This window comes from Arachis stenosperma, chromosome 10, assembly GCF_014773155.1.
Source record: "Arachis stenosperma cultivar V10309 chromosome 10, arast.V10309.gnm1.PFL2, whole genome shotgun sequence".
NCBI lineage: Eukaryota > Viridiplantae > Streptophyta > Magnoliopsida > Fabales > Fabaceae > Arachis > Arachis stenosperma.
In genome coordinates this window covers 12,092,479-12,107,500 of record NC_080386.1, presented here as the reverse complement: position 1 = coordinate 12,107,500, position 15,022 = coordinate 12,092,479, and the positions used below count along the sequence as shown (strand labels likewise).

Genomic DNA, 15,022 nt, shown 5'->3' with positions numbered 1-15,022 from the left:
GTTTTTCCAGGTCACGCGTTCGTATTAGTGACGCGCACGCGTGGAGTGCCAAAATCACCAATGACGCGCACGCGTGGGGTACGCGTACGCGTGGGCTTGTTTGTGCGAAAGGCATTATTCCTGCGTCAATCCCGCATAACTCTCTATTAAATTTTATTTTTCACGCACATGCATATGACGCGTACGCGTCAGCGACGCTTGCGTGTCATGTGCTCTTCTTCTCTTTTTATTTTTTTTCGGTTCCTGTTCTAAAATAGCTGCGTGATCAGAAAATTAGTAGGAACTCAATAAAAATCAAATAAGTAAGAAAACTACTACTACGAAAAATAACTAAGAATGAAAAGGAACGATCATACCATGGTGGGTTGTCTCCCACCAAGCACTTTTAGTTAAAGTCCTTAAGTTGGACATGTGGTGAGCTCCTTGACATGGTGGCTTGTGCTTGTACTGATCCCAAACTAGGCGCATAACGCCTTTGAGCAAGTTAAAGCAAGTGATAAGGCCCCAAGAGTGTTGATTGTGGGAATGAATCTCAGGGTCCCAAACATTGCTTTTACATTCGTCTTCTTGTGGATCACCATTGTTCCCACTGGATGGCAAGCAGTCTGAATTCTCATAAAGACATCCAAACAACCTTTTAGACCCATTCAATTTAGCTCTACACCAATCCTTGCACTTCAATTTGGAGCATGCAACCATATTGAACCTTGCTTGACAACTCTTGCCACTAACCATCTTCCTCTTACTCTTAATGCCACAAAGAGCTCTAAGTTGACCATCCGTCTCTAGTAACCCATATTCAAGTGGGAAAGTAAAGGTTATGGATAGGAATTTTACCCACTTGAATGTTGTATTGGATGGTGATAGCTTTGGAAGAGGTCTTGCAAGCTCCACTCCCTTGTGTTCTTCTTTGAATTTATTTACCTCTTTGCAAGCTTCCTCAATTTCAATCTCTTCCTCTTGGTAGCTTTCTTCTAATTCAATCTCTTCTTCATTGCTCACCAAGGGCATGGGAGGTTGTGCATCTTCCTCCTTTGTGGGTGCATCTTCCTCCTTTGTGGGTGCATCTTCCTTTTCTTCCATGTGTGAGGATGGAAAGTTCTCTAATTCACTGGAGTATAAACTCCTTTGATTGGTTTCCTCACTTTTTTCTATAGGATCTTGCATTGTATCTCTTGGGAAGGAATTTGCTTGTTCCCCTTCTTGGTTCTTGATCATCGCCTGCACATAATTCTCTATATTTTTTACACTCGTCTTTATATTATGTAGAAATTCTTTCATGAGGAGCTCAAGATCTGATGGTATTTGAGATGAATAAGGAGATTGTGGCTCTTGATATGCATAAGAATGAGGTGATGGTTCTTGATATGAATAGGGAGATGGTGGCTCTTGGTATGGGTAGAAAGATGATGGTTCTTGATATGAATAGAAAGATGATGGTTCTTGATAAGAATATTGAGATGGTGGTTCTTGATATGAATATAGAGGTGGTGGCTCTAGATAGTTGGAACATGGAGCATTGAAGTTTCTTTAGTTTTGACTTTGCCAACCAAAATTTGGATAGTTCCTCCATCCACCATAATATGAATCACTACTTGGGTGTGAGTAGTAACCCATGTGATCTCTCTCAATTATTTTTCCTTAGCACAAAATACCAAAAAGAATTAAACGCACCGTGTGATAAACAGGAAAGCAAAGAAGACAGAATAGAATTTTTTTTTGAAAAGGAAAAAAAAATAAAAGTTCGAAAATAAATGAAAAGAAGTGAACTATAAATTTAAAAATTAAACAAAGAAAGATACTAGGATTTTTAAAAAAATATTTTTTAAAGAAAAATTACTATGGGGACACCAAACTTAATTTCAAAAGTTAAGAGAAAAAAATTTTAAATAAAATAAATCAAAATAAATATATATATTTTTTTGAAATTTTTTTAAAAATAGATTTTAAGAAAATTAAAAATAAAATGCCTAATCTAAGCAATCAAACAACTAATAGTTGTTAATCACTATCAATCCTCGGCAACGGCGCCAAAAACTTGGTGCGGTGTTTTACAACCACAAATTAATCGGCAAGTGCATCGGGTCGTACCAAGTAATACCTTACGTGAGTAAGGGTCGATCCCACGAGGATTGATGGATTAAGCAACAGCTATTGAGTGATAAGCTTAGTTAGGCAAGCAGAAAAGGGTTTTGAGATATTCAAAAGGTTTAAATTTGAACTCAGAATATAAAAAGGATAGACAAGTAAATAAATTGGGAATAAAATATGGAGAAAACTGTTAAGGCTTCAGAGTTGTCAATTTTTCCGGATTAACTTTTCTTACTAACTATTTTAATCATGTAGGATTTAATTTATGGCAAACTATATGTGGCTAGACCCTAATTCCTTAGACCTTTCTAGCCTCCTCTAAAATTCATTAACTGCCAATTCATTGGTCAATTAATTCCAATTAGAAGGTGAAGTTCAAATTCCAGTTTATATACCACAAAAATTCTATTTACCCAAAAATAAGAGGATTATATGTCATGTATCCTGTTAAATCCAAATAATTAAAATTTAGGAGAAATTATTTTCAAGTTGTTGTTCAAGTAAAGAGCTTTTCCAAGTTTTACAAGAACTCAAATAGAAAGAGGGTCATACTTCCGTTCCACCCAAATTCATAAGATAAAGAATGAAAATAATTCTTAAATATAAATCCATACATAAATTAAAATAGAAAAAGCAATAAAATCAATCCATACAAATAGACAGAGCTCCTAACCTTAACAGTGGAGGATTAGTTGCTCATGGAATGCGGAATATAAATTTGTATAGAATTCCCTAATGGAATCCCCCTTATGGAACGTACTCAATAAAAGAGAAATCTCTCCTTTTTATAACTAATCCTAATTAATTTAAAATCTAATATCTAAAATTAAGATAATATCTTTTCCTATTTTCAAATTCAAATTTGAATTTAAATCAGAATTAATTAACTACTCCGCGTCTTGTAACGTGGGGACCACTTGGCTTTATTGGATCTGCGCCTAACTTGGGTGCTAAAATGGGGCCCAGAAATTACCCCAGCGTTTTCTGCTTTCTCTGCACGTGGCGCATGTCACGCGTACGCGTCGATGGTCTTTTTCGCAAGTCACGCGGACGCGTCGGTCACGCGTACGCGTCGCTGAGCAAATCTTCAAATCACGCGCACGCGTCAGTCATGTGTATGCGTCGCTTCTCGCTGCCATCTCCTTTGATTCTTGTGCTATAGAAACTCTATCAAATCCAGCCGAATGCTACCTAAAATAAACAAAATTACAAAAGACTCAAAGTAGCATCCATATTGGCTAAAAGATAATTAATTTTTTGTTAAACTCAACAATTTAGATGCAAATTCACTAGGAAAAGATAGGAAAGATGCTCACGCATCAACTGCTGGGTTCAATTTTTTCGATATGTTTAGTCCTGTGATTAAACTAACTACTTTGAGAGTCTTGCTCACCATTGCTTCGACTAGAAACTGGTTTGTGCATCACCTCGATGTCAATACCGCGTTCTTACACGGTGACTTGCCCAAAGAAGTGTACATGAAACCACCTTTAGGTCTTCAAGTCCCACCTAGTTTTGTCTGCAAACTACAACGCTCTTTGTACGGCCTCAAACAAGCCAGCCGCCAATGGCACCAGAAATTATGTTGCGTGCTCATTCAGTTTGGTTACTCTCAATCCAAGGCTGATAGTTGTTTGTTTACTAAGTCCACAGCTGCATCATTCACTTGCATTGTTTTGTACGTGGATGACTTGGTTTTAGGCGGGAATGAGCTTAGAGAGATTGAGAGAGTGAAACACTTACTTGATGATAAGTTTAAAATCAAGGATCTTGGGGAATTAAAATTCTTCTTGGGGTTCGAATTCGCTAGAAGCCACAGAGGCATAACAATGTATCAAAGAAAATACACATTGGACCTCCTTGAGGAATTTGGACTACAAGATGCAAAACCAGTCACCACACCTATGGATTACACCACAAAATTGTCAAAGTCGTTAGAGAATCAATTGCAGGATGTTTTTGCATACAGAAGACTGATTGGGCGGCTGATCTATCTGACAAATACTCGTCCTTTTGCAGTAAGCAAGCTAAGTCAATACCTGGACTGTGCAACTGATACCCACTTCAAGGCAGCACTCCACGTCTTGAGGTATCTCAAAGGTGCTCCAGCCAAAGGTGTTCTATTCTCAGCTTCAGACCACCTCAACTTGACAGCATTCTTGGGAGCTTGTCCCGATACTCACCGATCTGTGTCTGGATTTTATTTTTACCTTGGTAAGTCCCTAGTGTCATGGAGATGCAAGAAACAACAAACTGTTGCGCGCTCCTTTGCTGAAGCGGAGTATCGGGCAATGGCGCTCGCCACATGTGAAGGTATCTGGCTTTCTTTCCTTCTTCGAGATTTTCACGCAATACCTCCGAAGCCAATTACCTTATACTGTGACAACCAGTCTGCACTACATATCGCAGCCAATCCTGTGTTTCACGAACGAACAAAATATATCGAGATTGACTGCCACAATGTGAGAGAGAAGGTCCAAGAAGGCACTTTAAAACTGCTCCCTGTTTCATCAGCAAATCAGGTTGCTGATATTTTGACTAAGCCTATAGCACCTAATCCTTTCTTGTCTTGTGAAGTCAAGTTAGGTATGATTAATTTTTACACCCCCAACTTGCGGGGGGATGTAGTCAGATTATAGTAGAGTAGATCAATAGTTTGACAACATGTATAACAAGCTGTTCCACTTAGTAAATTAACATCAGAATTAGTTAGAGTAGAGTAAGGAATTTAGTCAGACAGTTATCAAATGTGTGGCTCACATTGAGTGTATATATATCAGTTTACAATAAGGAAATCACACTTTTTGCCTCTCTTTGCTATCTCACATTTTCTGAGTCTCCCTCTCTTGCGTGGAGTAACTCCTCTGCCTCACCACCACACTCTGCAACCGAACAGAGTTTCCTCAACTACTATCTCTTTTAAATAGTCTTATTTACATTTACTCATTTAGCTATTTGGATAAAAAGTTAGTATTTGAGAAAGTGGAGTAAAAAAATTTTTTTAAATATTTTTTTATTTAGTGGTCAAAACTTTGATTAAAAAGTAAAAGCGTGCAAAAAGATTATATTACATTTTTGTTTCTTATGAGAAATGATCTTTTTTCTTCTCAAATTTGGACACTAAATTAGAAATTTAAAAAATTATATAAAATTTGACGGTTGGTCTTTATTTAGATGATAAGAGAAAAAAGAGAAAAAAATTAATAAAATAAAAAAATAAAAAGAAGAAAAAATAAGAAAAAAAAATCTTTTCTCTTATGTTGTTTGGATGTAAAAAAACCTGAGAGAAAAAAAATTCATTTTCTTATTTGGATTGAACAAAATGAAGATAAATTTGAAAAACAAAATTTTTTAATATAATTTCTTCATATTTTCTTCTTAATAAAGGAAAAAAATTCGCCATGACTAAAAATTTTCTTTCAAACCATATTCACTAGTGAAGCAAACAAGAGAAAATATCTTTTTTTCGCCCATTTTACTTTCTTTCATTTTCTTTGTTTATTTTTTTTGAACTAAACAATGTATTAAAAATAGGACTCTTTTCCACTTTTTAGCAACAAAAACATATATATCATGTTTCTATACCAAATACAAGAATGTATTTTAAAATTATGTTTAGATTTTTCGCACGATCACCCTACACAAGAAATATTTTTACTATTATATTACCTTAAGAGTGAGAAAAGGGTAATATAAACATTTTATAAAGAAAAAATAATCATTTTTTACCATGAAAGATCCGAACATTGACAAAACTAACCATGAAACAACAAAATTAAAGTTTTACCCATGAAAGATCAATTATGTACGATAAAACTATCAAAACCCTAAAAAACTACCCAAAAACCCCAAATTACCCTTCCCTCTCCCGTCATCATGATCATCACTTCCAGAGCTGCGACTGTGTCCAGCTGCATACACCGCACATTTTGCAACAAAGAAAAGCCACAACTACTAGTGTTGGCCATAGTAGCAGATCTAATCCCTAGTCCCATATCGAGCATTCAAAACCTAATCTCTCATCATCCCACAATCGCAGCAATAGAAAACACTATCAGGAGAGCTTCATCCCCAACGTAATCAAGCAGCAGATGCATCCTTCTTGCCGCAAAGCTTCAACCAACGGAAGAATCGATCAGAGCTCCGACTAAAGTTCTCTTCGGTGACAGTTGTCATCAACCCTACCAGACCGATGTCAGCAAGCAGCGCAATAGAGAGTGAACTCATCTTCGTCGAAGAAGAGGCCCGGATTCTCAAAGATTAGAATTAGTGTGATAGAGTAAACTCGTCCTCGTCTTTGTTTTTGTTCGAGTTATGATTTTAAATTTGTTTTTTGTGTTGATTTTGAGGGTTTTTGTTTCTCTGCATCTCCCCGGCCGGAACTTGCATTGAAGCATTTGATTGACGTTGGTGTGTGGTGATTGATGCTAATTACAGAGGACCAATTGGGGTGATACTGTTCAACCTACTCGCATTCAGGGCCGCCATCGTCTCCAGTTCTAAAAAAGCCACCACCTTCACCTTTCTCAATAACGTATTCCCAGCCCCACTTGCAAAATCCGAATACTAACTGACTTGACCCGAGTTTCGCCGAAAAGCATACATTTTTTTGCTTTCCCCAAAGTTTTCACATTGAGCTTCAACGGCGAGTTCTTTGAGCTAAGATCGCAAAGCGAGGCTGGATCGCCGCTGGAGGTTGTGGAAAGAACTCAAATCGGGGAGAATAGAATCTGATGCTCACTGGTTCCGAAGATAGCGATAGTGATAAAGATAGACACATGCGGAGAAGGACTCAACGATAGCGGTGGTGAATGAAAGGGGATGAAGGGGGATTGGAGTGGTAAGCCTGTGCAGAAAGAGGAGGGAGAGAGATAGAGAAGAGAGAGAGAGAGAGAGAGAGAAAGAGTAATGTGATAATGATGATGATGAGGGAAGGGTAATTTAAAATTTTTGAGTAATTTTTTAAGATTTGGATAATTTTATTGTAGGAAGCCGATCTTCCATGGATATAATTTTAATTTTATTGTTTTATGGTCAATTTTATTAGTGCTCAAATTTTTTATAATAAAAAATAATTATTTACTCTTTTATAAAATTATTTTATATTTTTCTATATGGATCATTAAGATCTAAAATTTTAGTTAGTCCATTGAAGTCATTCCCTTAAAACATTTGTTAATATCAAAGTATAACTCTATGCATGTTAGAAAATATATTATTATATATTCTTCATGATATTATTATATATTTAGAATAAGATGCATATTTATAAATATTTAGATAAAAAAAATTATATTATATAATAATATAATTTTATGAATCGAATTATTTTTAAATAATATAAAATAATTTAATTATTTTTAAGTAATTATAAATAATACTACATAATAATTAATTTTAATAAATAAAAATATTTTTGTATCTATTTATATACTTTATATTTAGGGTTAAGTACAATTTTAATCTCTAAGCTATAGGCCAAAAGTTTTTCTTGTCCCTAACTTTTTTTTTGCATACAAAATCGTCCTTCAGGTTTAACCTAATTTAAAACCATCCTTCGGACCAAAATACTATTTTCCTTCTTCTCCAAAATACCCCGTTTCTATTCTTTTTCTTCTTCTCCATACAACATCATCTCTTCTTCCTTTTTTTCTTCTTCATCACAGCGCCAGCAACAACAATAATAAAATCAGAAGCACAACGAATGTAATAAATATAAAAAATAGAATTAAAAATACAAAGTTCATAAAATTAATTTTGTTTTCTCAAATATACAAAGCTCAGAGAAATGTGGTACTGTACATTGCAGCTTGTTTTTTCTACTGGTAAAGCACAAAAAAATCAAAGAAATCAGAACACAAAAAATCAAAAGAATAAACATAAAGAGATCACAGATCAAATTAGAAGCAGAAGAAATAGTGAACAATAAAATTACAATCAGAATCAGAAGCAGAAAAAATTAGAAGTAGAAGCAGAACAACTCAAAAACAGAATCAAAATCCTAGAGAGGACCAGCGGCGAGGACCAAAAGCATCGACGGCAGTGGCAGAGTGTGACGGCAACGAGGCACCATCTTCCTCTCCTTGTCCGTGTGTTTTCTCTCTCTATTCACGTGCTCTTCGATGGAGGCAAGGCTCGCGTGTCTTCTGTCCCTCGCGAGACAAGGAGCAGCGATGAGCGACGACGAGTAGCGATGACCGACGAGAGGAGGATGGGCAAAACGACAATGCGGCAGATTTCCTTCCCCCCTCACGTGATTCCTGGCTTTTTCCCTACCTTCCCTTCTCCTTCTTCTTCCCCCCTTCGCGTGATTTCCTTTCCTTTTCCCTTTTCATCCGTTTTCTTTCTTCTTTTTTTCTTTTTTATTTTATAATTTTTTAATTAGGGGTGATTTAGTAATAAAAATTAAAATTTTGGTAAAAATAACGATTTTAAAACTACGCTAAATTTTAGAAACGATTTATATGCAAAGAAAGGTCGGAAACGAAAAAAATTTTAAACTTATACCTTAAAGATCAAAATCGTACTTAACCCTTATATTTATTTTAAAACAAAAATTGCATTTATTTTTTTAAAATATTATATTAAAATATATTTATGTGTATATACACTAATATATTTTATATTTATAAAATTTATTAATACTCTTTTTTATAATATTATTTAATTTTTATTTAATAAAATTTAATTATTCACAAAAAAAAATAATACATAAAATGTACACAAAATTATTAAGCTGGTTTTAAACGTATCCAATTTAAAATACAACTCACACAAGAGTCATATCTAATTTTTGGATTGAGATTTAAATATAAATTTGATTCGATTTTCATCTGTTTTCGGTAATCAAAATCGTCCAAAATAAATGATGACATGAAGTATTAAATTAAAATTTAATTAAACAATACCCAATACAGCAAAAGGCAAAGAAAACAAACAAGCTTTTCTTTTTCTTGATCCGTTTGAATTCGATCTTGTACTTTTTCTTACATGTCACCGACTATATCCCACAATCTGTTCTCCCTTTTTCTCCTCTGAGTCCAATCCATAATAACGAAAGACAAGACACTAATTAATTGATTATAAGCAAAAGTCCAAAAATTCATTCATGAATCAGATATTTAACACTACTCCCTAGTCCCCACAAGTTTTGATTCTAGTACCTTTCCCACGCCACAACATGATTCTTTTCCTCCGCCCATATTTTCGCATTGGCTTCACTTTTCATCTTTCAACGTAGCTGCAAACATTTCATTTCTTTAACTAATTAATTCATTAATTAACTATAAACAAATTGGAGTTGTATAAGCAACAAAAGCAATCCCAAAACCTTCTTCTATCACAAACTTCAATTTGGTATTAACTTAGTGATAACGAAAGGGATTGCATAGATTCACACACTAACCCCTCAAAAGTGGACCCTTTTTTTGTTTTAGCTTAGCTTAGCTTCCTTTGGCTTTGGATTCTCTTTCTTTTAAATATTATTGGGAGCTTTTCCCTTTTTTTTCTTTTCTATGTTGGATTCTTCATTTTTTGCTTTCTGGGTGCTTTTGAAATCCACATTTCATTGATGGGACTTGTTTTTACTAAATGGGCATGCGCATTCTTACTCTCTTGTTGGCTCATAACCTACAAGGTACATTCAGGTAAGGTAAAGTTTTGCTTTTGTTAACTTTCAAAAGGTTCTTTCATTTCATGTGTGATGTGTTCATTCTTCAAAAGTGGCATGTTGTGAAGCTAACTTGGTTCTTTATTGAATTTGGTGTTTGTCTCAAGTGGAGGGGTTACATAGGGGTTCTAAAGTGAGAGGAGTGAACTTGGGAGGGTGGTTGGTCATTGAAGGTTGGATCAAACCTTCATTGTTTGATGGCATTGCCAATGGAGACATGCTTGTAAGCAAGCTACTATCTTCACATTTTTGTTTCCTCACTTTTCCATTTGTTTATTTTGATTTTTGAGTTTCATTTCTATGTAGTGGCATTGGCATCCAATTAGGTATGGAAGTTAAATCTTTCTTGTCTACATGGCAGCACCTGATTGGATGACAAATCATAGAAATTAAACATGTTTATTCTTTATCTCTTAAATTTTTGTATTTTGGTGACTTATTATTATGTGGTTGATTCATATTTGTGTTGATATTGGGAAATGTAGGATGGAACAGAGGTGCAATTTAAGTCAGTGACATTGCAGAAGTATGTATCTGCAGATAATGGGGGAGGAATGAATGTGACTGTTGATAGGGATGTCGCATCTTCATGGGAAACCTTCAGGGTAAGGCGGAGGTTGAGTTCTAGTTTCGATTTAATAACAATTTGTTAATCCTTAACCAGCTATGAAATGTTACCTGTTTCGGCCATTATCTTCGAGCAAGTTTCATATTTAGATAGTCATCATGTTTGTTATTATGATTTCCTTTGTCGAAGTTTAAGTTAAAATAACATTTGAAGCAGCATTGATTTAGTCCTAATATCAGTTCACTTTCTGAATTCACCGTCACTTTTTATTTATGATCTTGAATATCGTTCGAAATTGGAAGTGTTTCGCAGCATATACTGACTCTTGCCAGAAAAGGTATCCTTCTATCGGATCTGATGTATTGTTGCTTACTCAGAAGAATCACAAAATCACTAATAACATTGATCTGGTTGATTAAGTTATGGTTTCATTCACCATCAATTATTCGTATGATCAGTGTTCCCATTAAGAATGGTGTATTCGCTTTCTACTTTTTAGTTTCATTCCCAGTTACATTAAGTATGAAATGCTTGTAAGGCAATGTTCTTTGCTCCGTGTCGATAGTTTCTTGGAAGAAATTGTAATTGGAGAATTTATTGTAGTTGATGTAATGATATCTTTCTTGTTTTACTGTTTGTGCATTATTGAATCTTGGATGTTGTGTTTTACTGTCTTGTTTTGCGCATAACTGAATTTATATCACTCAACATAATGGTAAAAGTTAGATATGGCAATTGGTAAAAGCTTTATTAAATAGAAATATTCAACCTTTGTTCTGTTGCAGTTATGGAGAGTCTCTCCATCTGAATTTCAATTTCGTACCTCGAAAGGTCAGTTTCTTACATGTGATGGCGATGGCTGCACTGTCTCGGCAACAGCAAACTCTCCTTCAACATCAGAGACATACGAAATAGAGCGGAATGGGAACAGTAGAATTCATATGAAGACAAAGAATGGGGCCTATCTACAGGTATTCATCCTTATTTTCTGGAAAATCCGAAGTAGCCGTTCGATAGTGTGTAAAATTTGATGCTTGTTAACACAACACTCTTCGCTGTTCGTGTAAAGGACATTTCCATTGGCATTCAATTAAATGCTTCAAAATAGCCAAAAATGGTTAACTTGCACACTCACTATCTTAGAAAGAAACTACTTTTACCTACACGACAAGACCCGATTGGATGTTAGGATAAAACATTTTACATTGATAGTGCTGCATATCAATCAAGCTCTATTTTTCAATGTAAAATCATATTGACATTAAACTTTTAACAGATTCACATGATTGAATGTACCGCTATATTTATAGGCTACAACAGATGGTCAGCTTACAGCAGATTACCCGGGTTCACCAGGATGGGATGATAATGCTGCCACATTTGACATGACAATTTTGTCGAATAATTTACATGGTGATTACCAGCTAGCAAATGGATATGGACATGATCGTGCGAAAGATGTTCTTAAGGTAAAATCATATTGTTCAAATATTTTTTTTACATAAATGGCAAAAAGGATCCTTTTGTTGAACATATATATATAAGCCAATATATTTTGTTAGAAAAAGCTATAACATGCAAGTTAGAAGTTTCTTGGCTATTTTATTTACTTGTAAAATCAAGTAAAAGATTGTGTTTCCTATATTGATTGCTCAACTTTCTGTGACTGCAGAGACATAGAAATACCTTTATCACCATTGAGGATTTCAAGTTTCTATATAAACACGGAATAAACACTGTGAGGATACCAGTTGGGTGGTGGATTGCTTTCGATCCTGATCCTCCGAGTCCTTTTATTGAAGGAAGTCTTGATGCTCTAGATAATGCATTTTTATGGGCACAGTAAGTGCTATTTTAACTGTATTATCCTAAAAGTTTTAGCACAATTGGAACTGTATTTTTTCTTTCTGAGAATATAAATGATTATTTTGGTGCAGAGAATATGATATAAAATGCATAATTGATCTTCATGCTGCTCCTGGTTCCCAAAATGGGATGGAACATAGTGCAAGCAGAGATGGATTCACCGGCTGGCCCGATTCTCCAGATAACATTCAACAGTCATTGAATGTTATTGAATTTTTAGTTTCTAGGTAAGTTTAAAGTGTGTGAATATGTTTGATATTTTTCTTATTATAGAATAACCAACTTCTATGTTGAGCGTTAGGGGTTAATACTCAAATTCGTCCTTGACTAATATGACTAACAAAATCTTTCGAGGATCAATTTGAAAAATGAGTTATCTTTTAGGGACAAATATGAGTATTAACCCTTTTTTACATGAATAGAAAGAGATTTTTAGCATTGAAACACTGAACAAGATATACAGTTGGTGTTGTAGTAGCCAGTGAGATTCTCATCCAAAGTAAAAACTATCATTTAGATCCTAGCTTCTTTTGGAATAGCAATTCCTTCATTCTAGATTGTCCTTTTTGTTCCTGGTTAGAAAATAGACAAAGCTCATCTTAAAGTTCATCATTGCTGACTTTTGTTCTTTTTTTAACTTTTTTTTTTTATTTAATAAATACTTCTTTCTACTAGGAAAACGACATGGACTCATTTAAAATCCGCTATGCGAATATCTTATTCTTTTAGGAGAGATGGTTCATGATAGCATTATGGTAAAATCTGCTATGCGAATTCATGCAATATGCCGATATCCTTACTGAATAGAGATTTCGTTTTACAGATATGCAAGGAATCCTGCTTTGCTGGGAATTGAGCTTCTAAATGAACCGTCTGCCGGAACAGTTCCATTAGATACTTTAGTTTCTTATTACAAACAGGGCTACCAAATTGTTAGAAAACACTCTTCAACAGCTTATGTAATAATGTGCCAAAGAATTGGCATGGCAGATCCTATGGAACTCTACCAAGCCAACATAGGATCTCACAACACAGTTTTGGATTTGCATTACTACAACCTCTTCGACGCGTATTTTGTTAATATGAGCGTCGGCGATAACATACAGTACATATACAATAGCCGGGAAGGTCAACTCAAGGCCTTGAATAGTTCAAATAGCCCACTTGTTTTTATTGGTAAGACAACTCTCTCTAGTACTTGTTTGAGGCTATATTATTATGTTTCACTGTGAAATGTTTTTGTACTTATTTTGTTTCGTATACCAAGTTGACACACTTCCCTCCACCATTAGATTTGGCATAGGACCTACGTCGAATAGGTTCTACACCTCATCACTTGGTGGAGGGATGGTGTAATGTACGGAACAGAAGTGAGTACAAATAACCGAGCTCTAGCCATAAACCTTGACTTTAAAAATAGACATTGAAACCTCTTGATTCCCTGCTCATTACTATGAGTTTCCCCTCATTAACACTTGCGCACTCCATCGTCGATCGACACATAGTATTTACAAATATCATTATTCTTTTCTTTTCGTTTCGTCATAACTTGAAAGCCAACCATTTTTTTCAGGAGAGTGGGTGAATGAGTGGAATGTGACAAGCGGATCGCAAAAGGATTATCAAGATTTCGGAAGGGCACAGTTAGAAGTTTACAATGCAGCTTCCTTTGGATGGTGTTACTGGACAATAAAAAATGACAGACAGCACTGGGATTTTGAGTGGAACATTAGGAGCAACTATCTTCAGTTAGGTAATTAACATCATAAATTTGGCGGCACTCTATAAACTTTATGATATTAAAACAAGAATTTAGTTGACTCGCTCTCAGTGTAACTCGGTTTTTCATGTGTATTCAATTATATAATGCCACGTTACAAAAAATAATTATCTTTTACATTAACCGCATAAATGGTCATAAAAAGGAACAGGGTCAGTACATCAAACATTAATGTGCCTATTATTTATTTTTGCAGGCAAATCACCCAGCAAACAGAGATTTAACATTTTTGGATTGATAGGATTGGCATTCACGTGCTTTTGTCTCCCTTTTTTGTGAAACAACCTTCGCCTTAGCCTGCGATGAAAGCATATTTGATTCGATGCAATTATTTTTTTCTCATAAAGTTTTCCATCTTGTTCATTTAGATGGATTCATAGAGTGATGTATTTTCAGGCATAATTTTCAATACAGCATTTCATTCAAATAAAACTACAAGTAATATTTTACATTGAAAATAATTGGAATGGGAAAGTTGCAATTCTATTGATTTGGTTCCGTACAAGTATGATTGGAGGGAAAAGTAGTTAGAGTAACTAACTGAGTCTAATAACTACTCCTAACTGCGTTGTAACTTGTAACCGAATAGCAAACTATAATACATATATGTGAAATCCCTCTCCCCCTGTTTTCTAGGATCTGTGGACAAGAATATATAAAAAAAAAGAAACAAGTTTAACAATAACTGAGAAAATTAAAAAAAAAAGAATAAACACTATATAAGAAGATTAAAAGTTCGGTAATTAAAATAAATGTGAAAATAAAAATAATAAATAAAAATATAATTTTGTATAATTTTAATATAAAAAATTTTTGTATTATAAAATATTTTTAATAAAAAATATATCAAATTTAATATTAATTTATATATATTTTAATTAATTTTTAAACAATGTAATATTTATTAAAATATATTTTATATTATCATTTAATTTGTCATGGGCGGGTCTCTACCGAGTTGATAGTCAATTTCAATGTGTCTCGACTATTCATGAAAAGCAACGTTCAAGTTTGTATTAATAGTTTAATACACCAGTTCTACATAATG

General features: G+C 34.4%; 1 protein-coding gene across 1 annotated transcript; it reads left to right on the top strand.

Moving 5' to 3' along the window:
- Nucleotides 1-9,394: 9,394 nt before the first annotated feature.
- On the top strand, nt 9,395-14,439 carry LOC130958195 (probable glucan 1,3-beta-glucosidase A). The gene is made up of 10 exons (XM_057885160.1): nt 9,395-9,737; nt 9,868-9,983; nt 10,246-10,365; nt 11,114-11,299; nt 11,639-11,797; nt 12,001-12,170; nt 12,266-12,421; nt 13,018-13,370; nt 13,768-13,947; nt 14,171-14,439. Exons 1-10 carry the CDS (start codon nt 9,662-9,664, stop codon nt 14,251-14,253), a joined length of 1,599 nt encoding a protein of 532 aa, XP_057741143.1. The 5' UTR covers nt 9,395-9,661; the 3' UTR covers nt 14,254-14,439.
- The last annotated feature ends 583 nt before the right edge of the window (nt 14,440-15,022 follow it).

What these genes read in the sequence shown, in the direction of transcription:
- LOC130958195 (XM_057885160.1), top strand. Translation starts at nt 9,662, where the DNA reads ATGGGACTTGTTTTTACTAAATGGGCATGCGCATTCTTACTCTCTTGT. An exon ending in TTGCCAATGGAGACATGCTT is followed by an intron (nt 9,984 to 10,245) that starts GTAAGCAAGCTA and finishes TGGGAAATGTAG; the next exon opens with GATGGAACAGAGGTGCAATT. An exon ending in TAGCCCACTTGTTTTTATTG is followed by an intron (nt 13,371 to 13,767) that starts GTAAGACAACTC and finishes CATTTTTTTCAG; the next exon opens with GAGAGTGGGTGAATGAGTGG.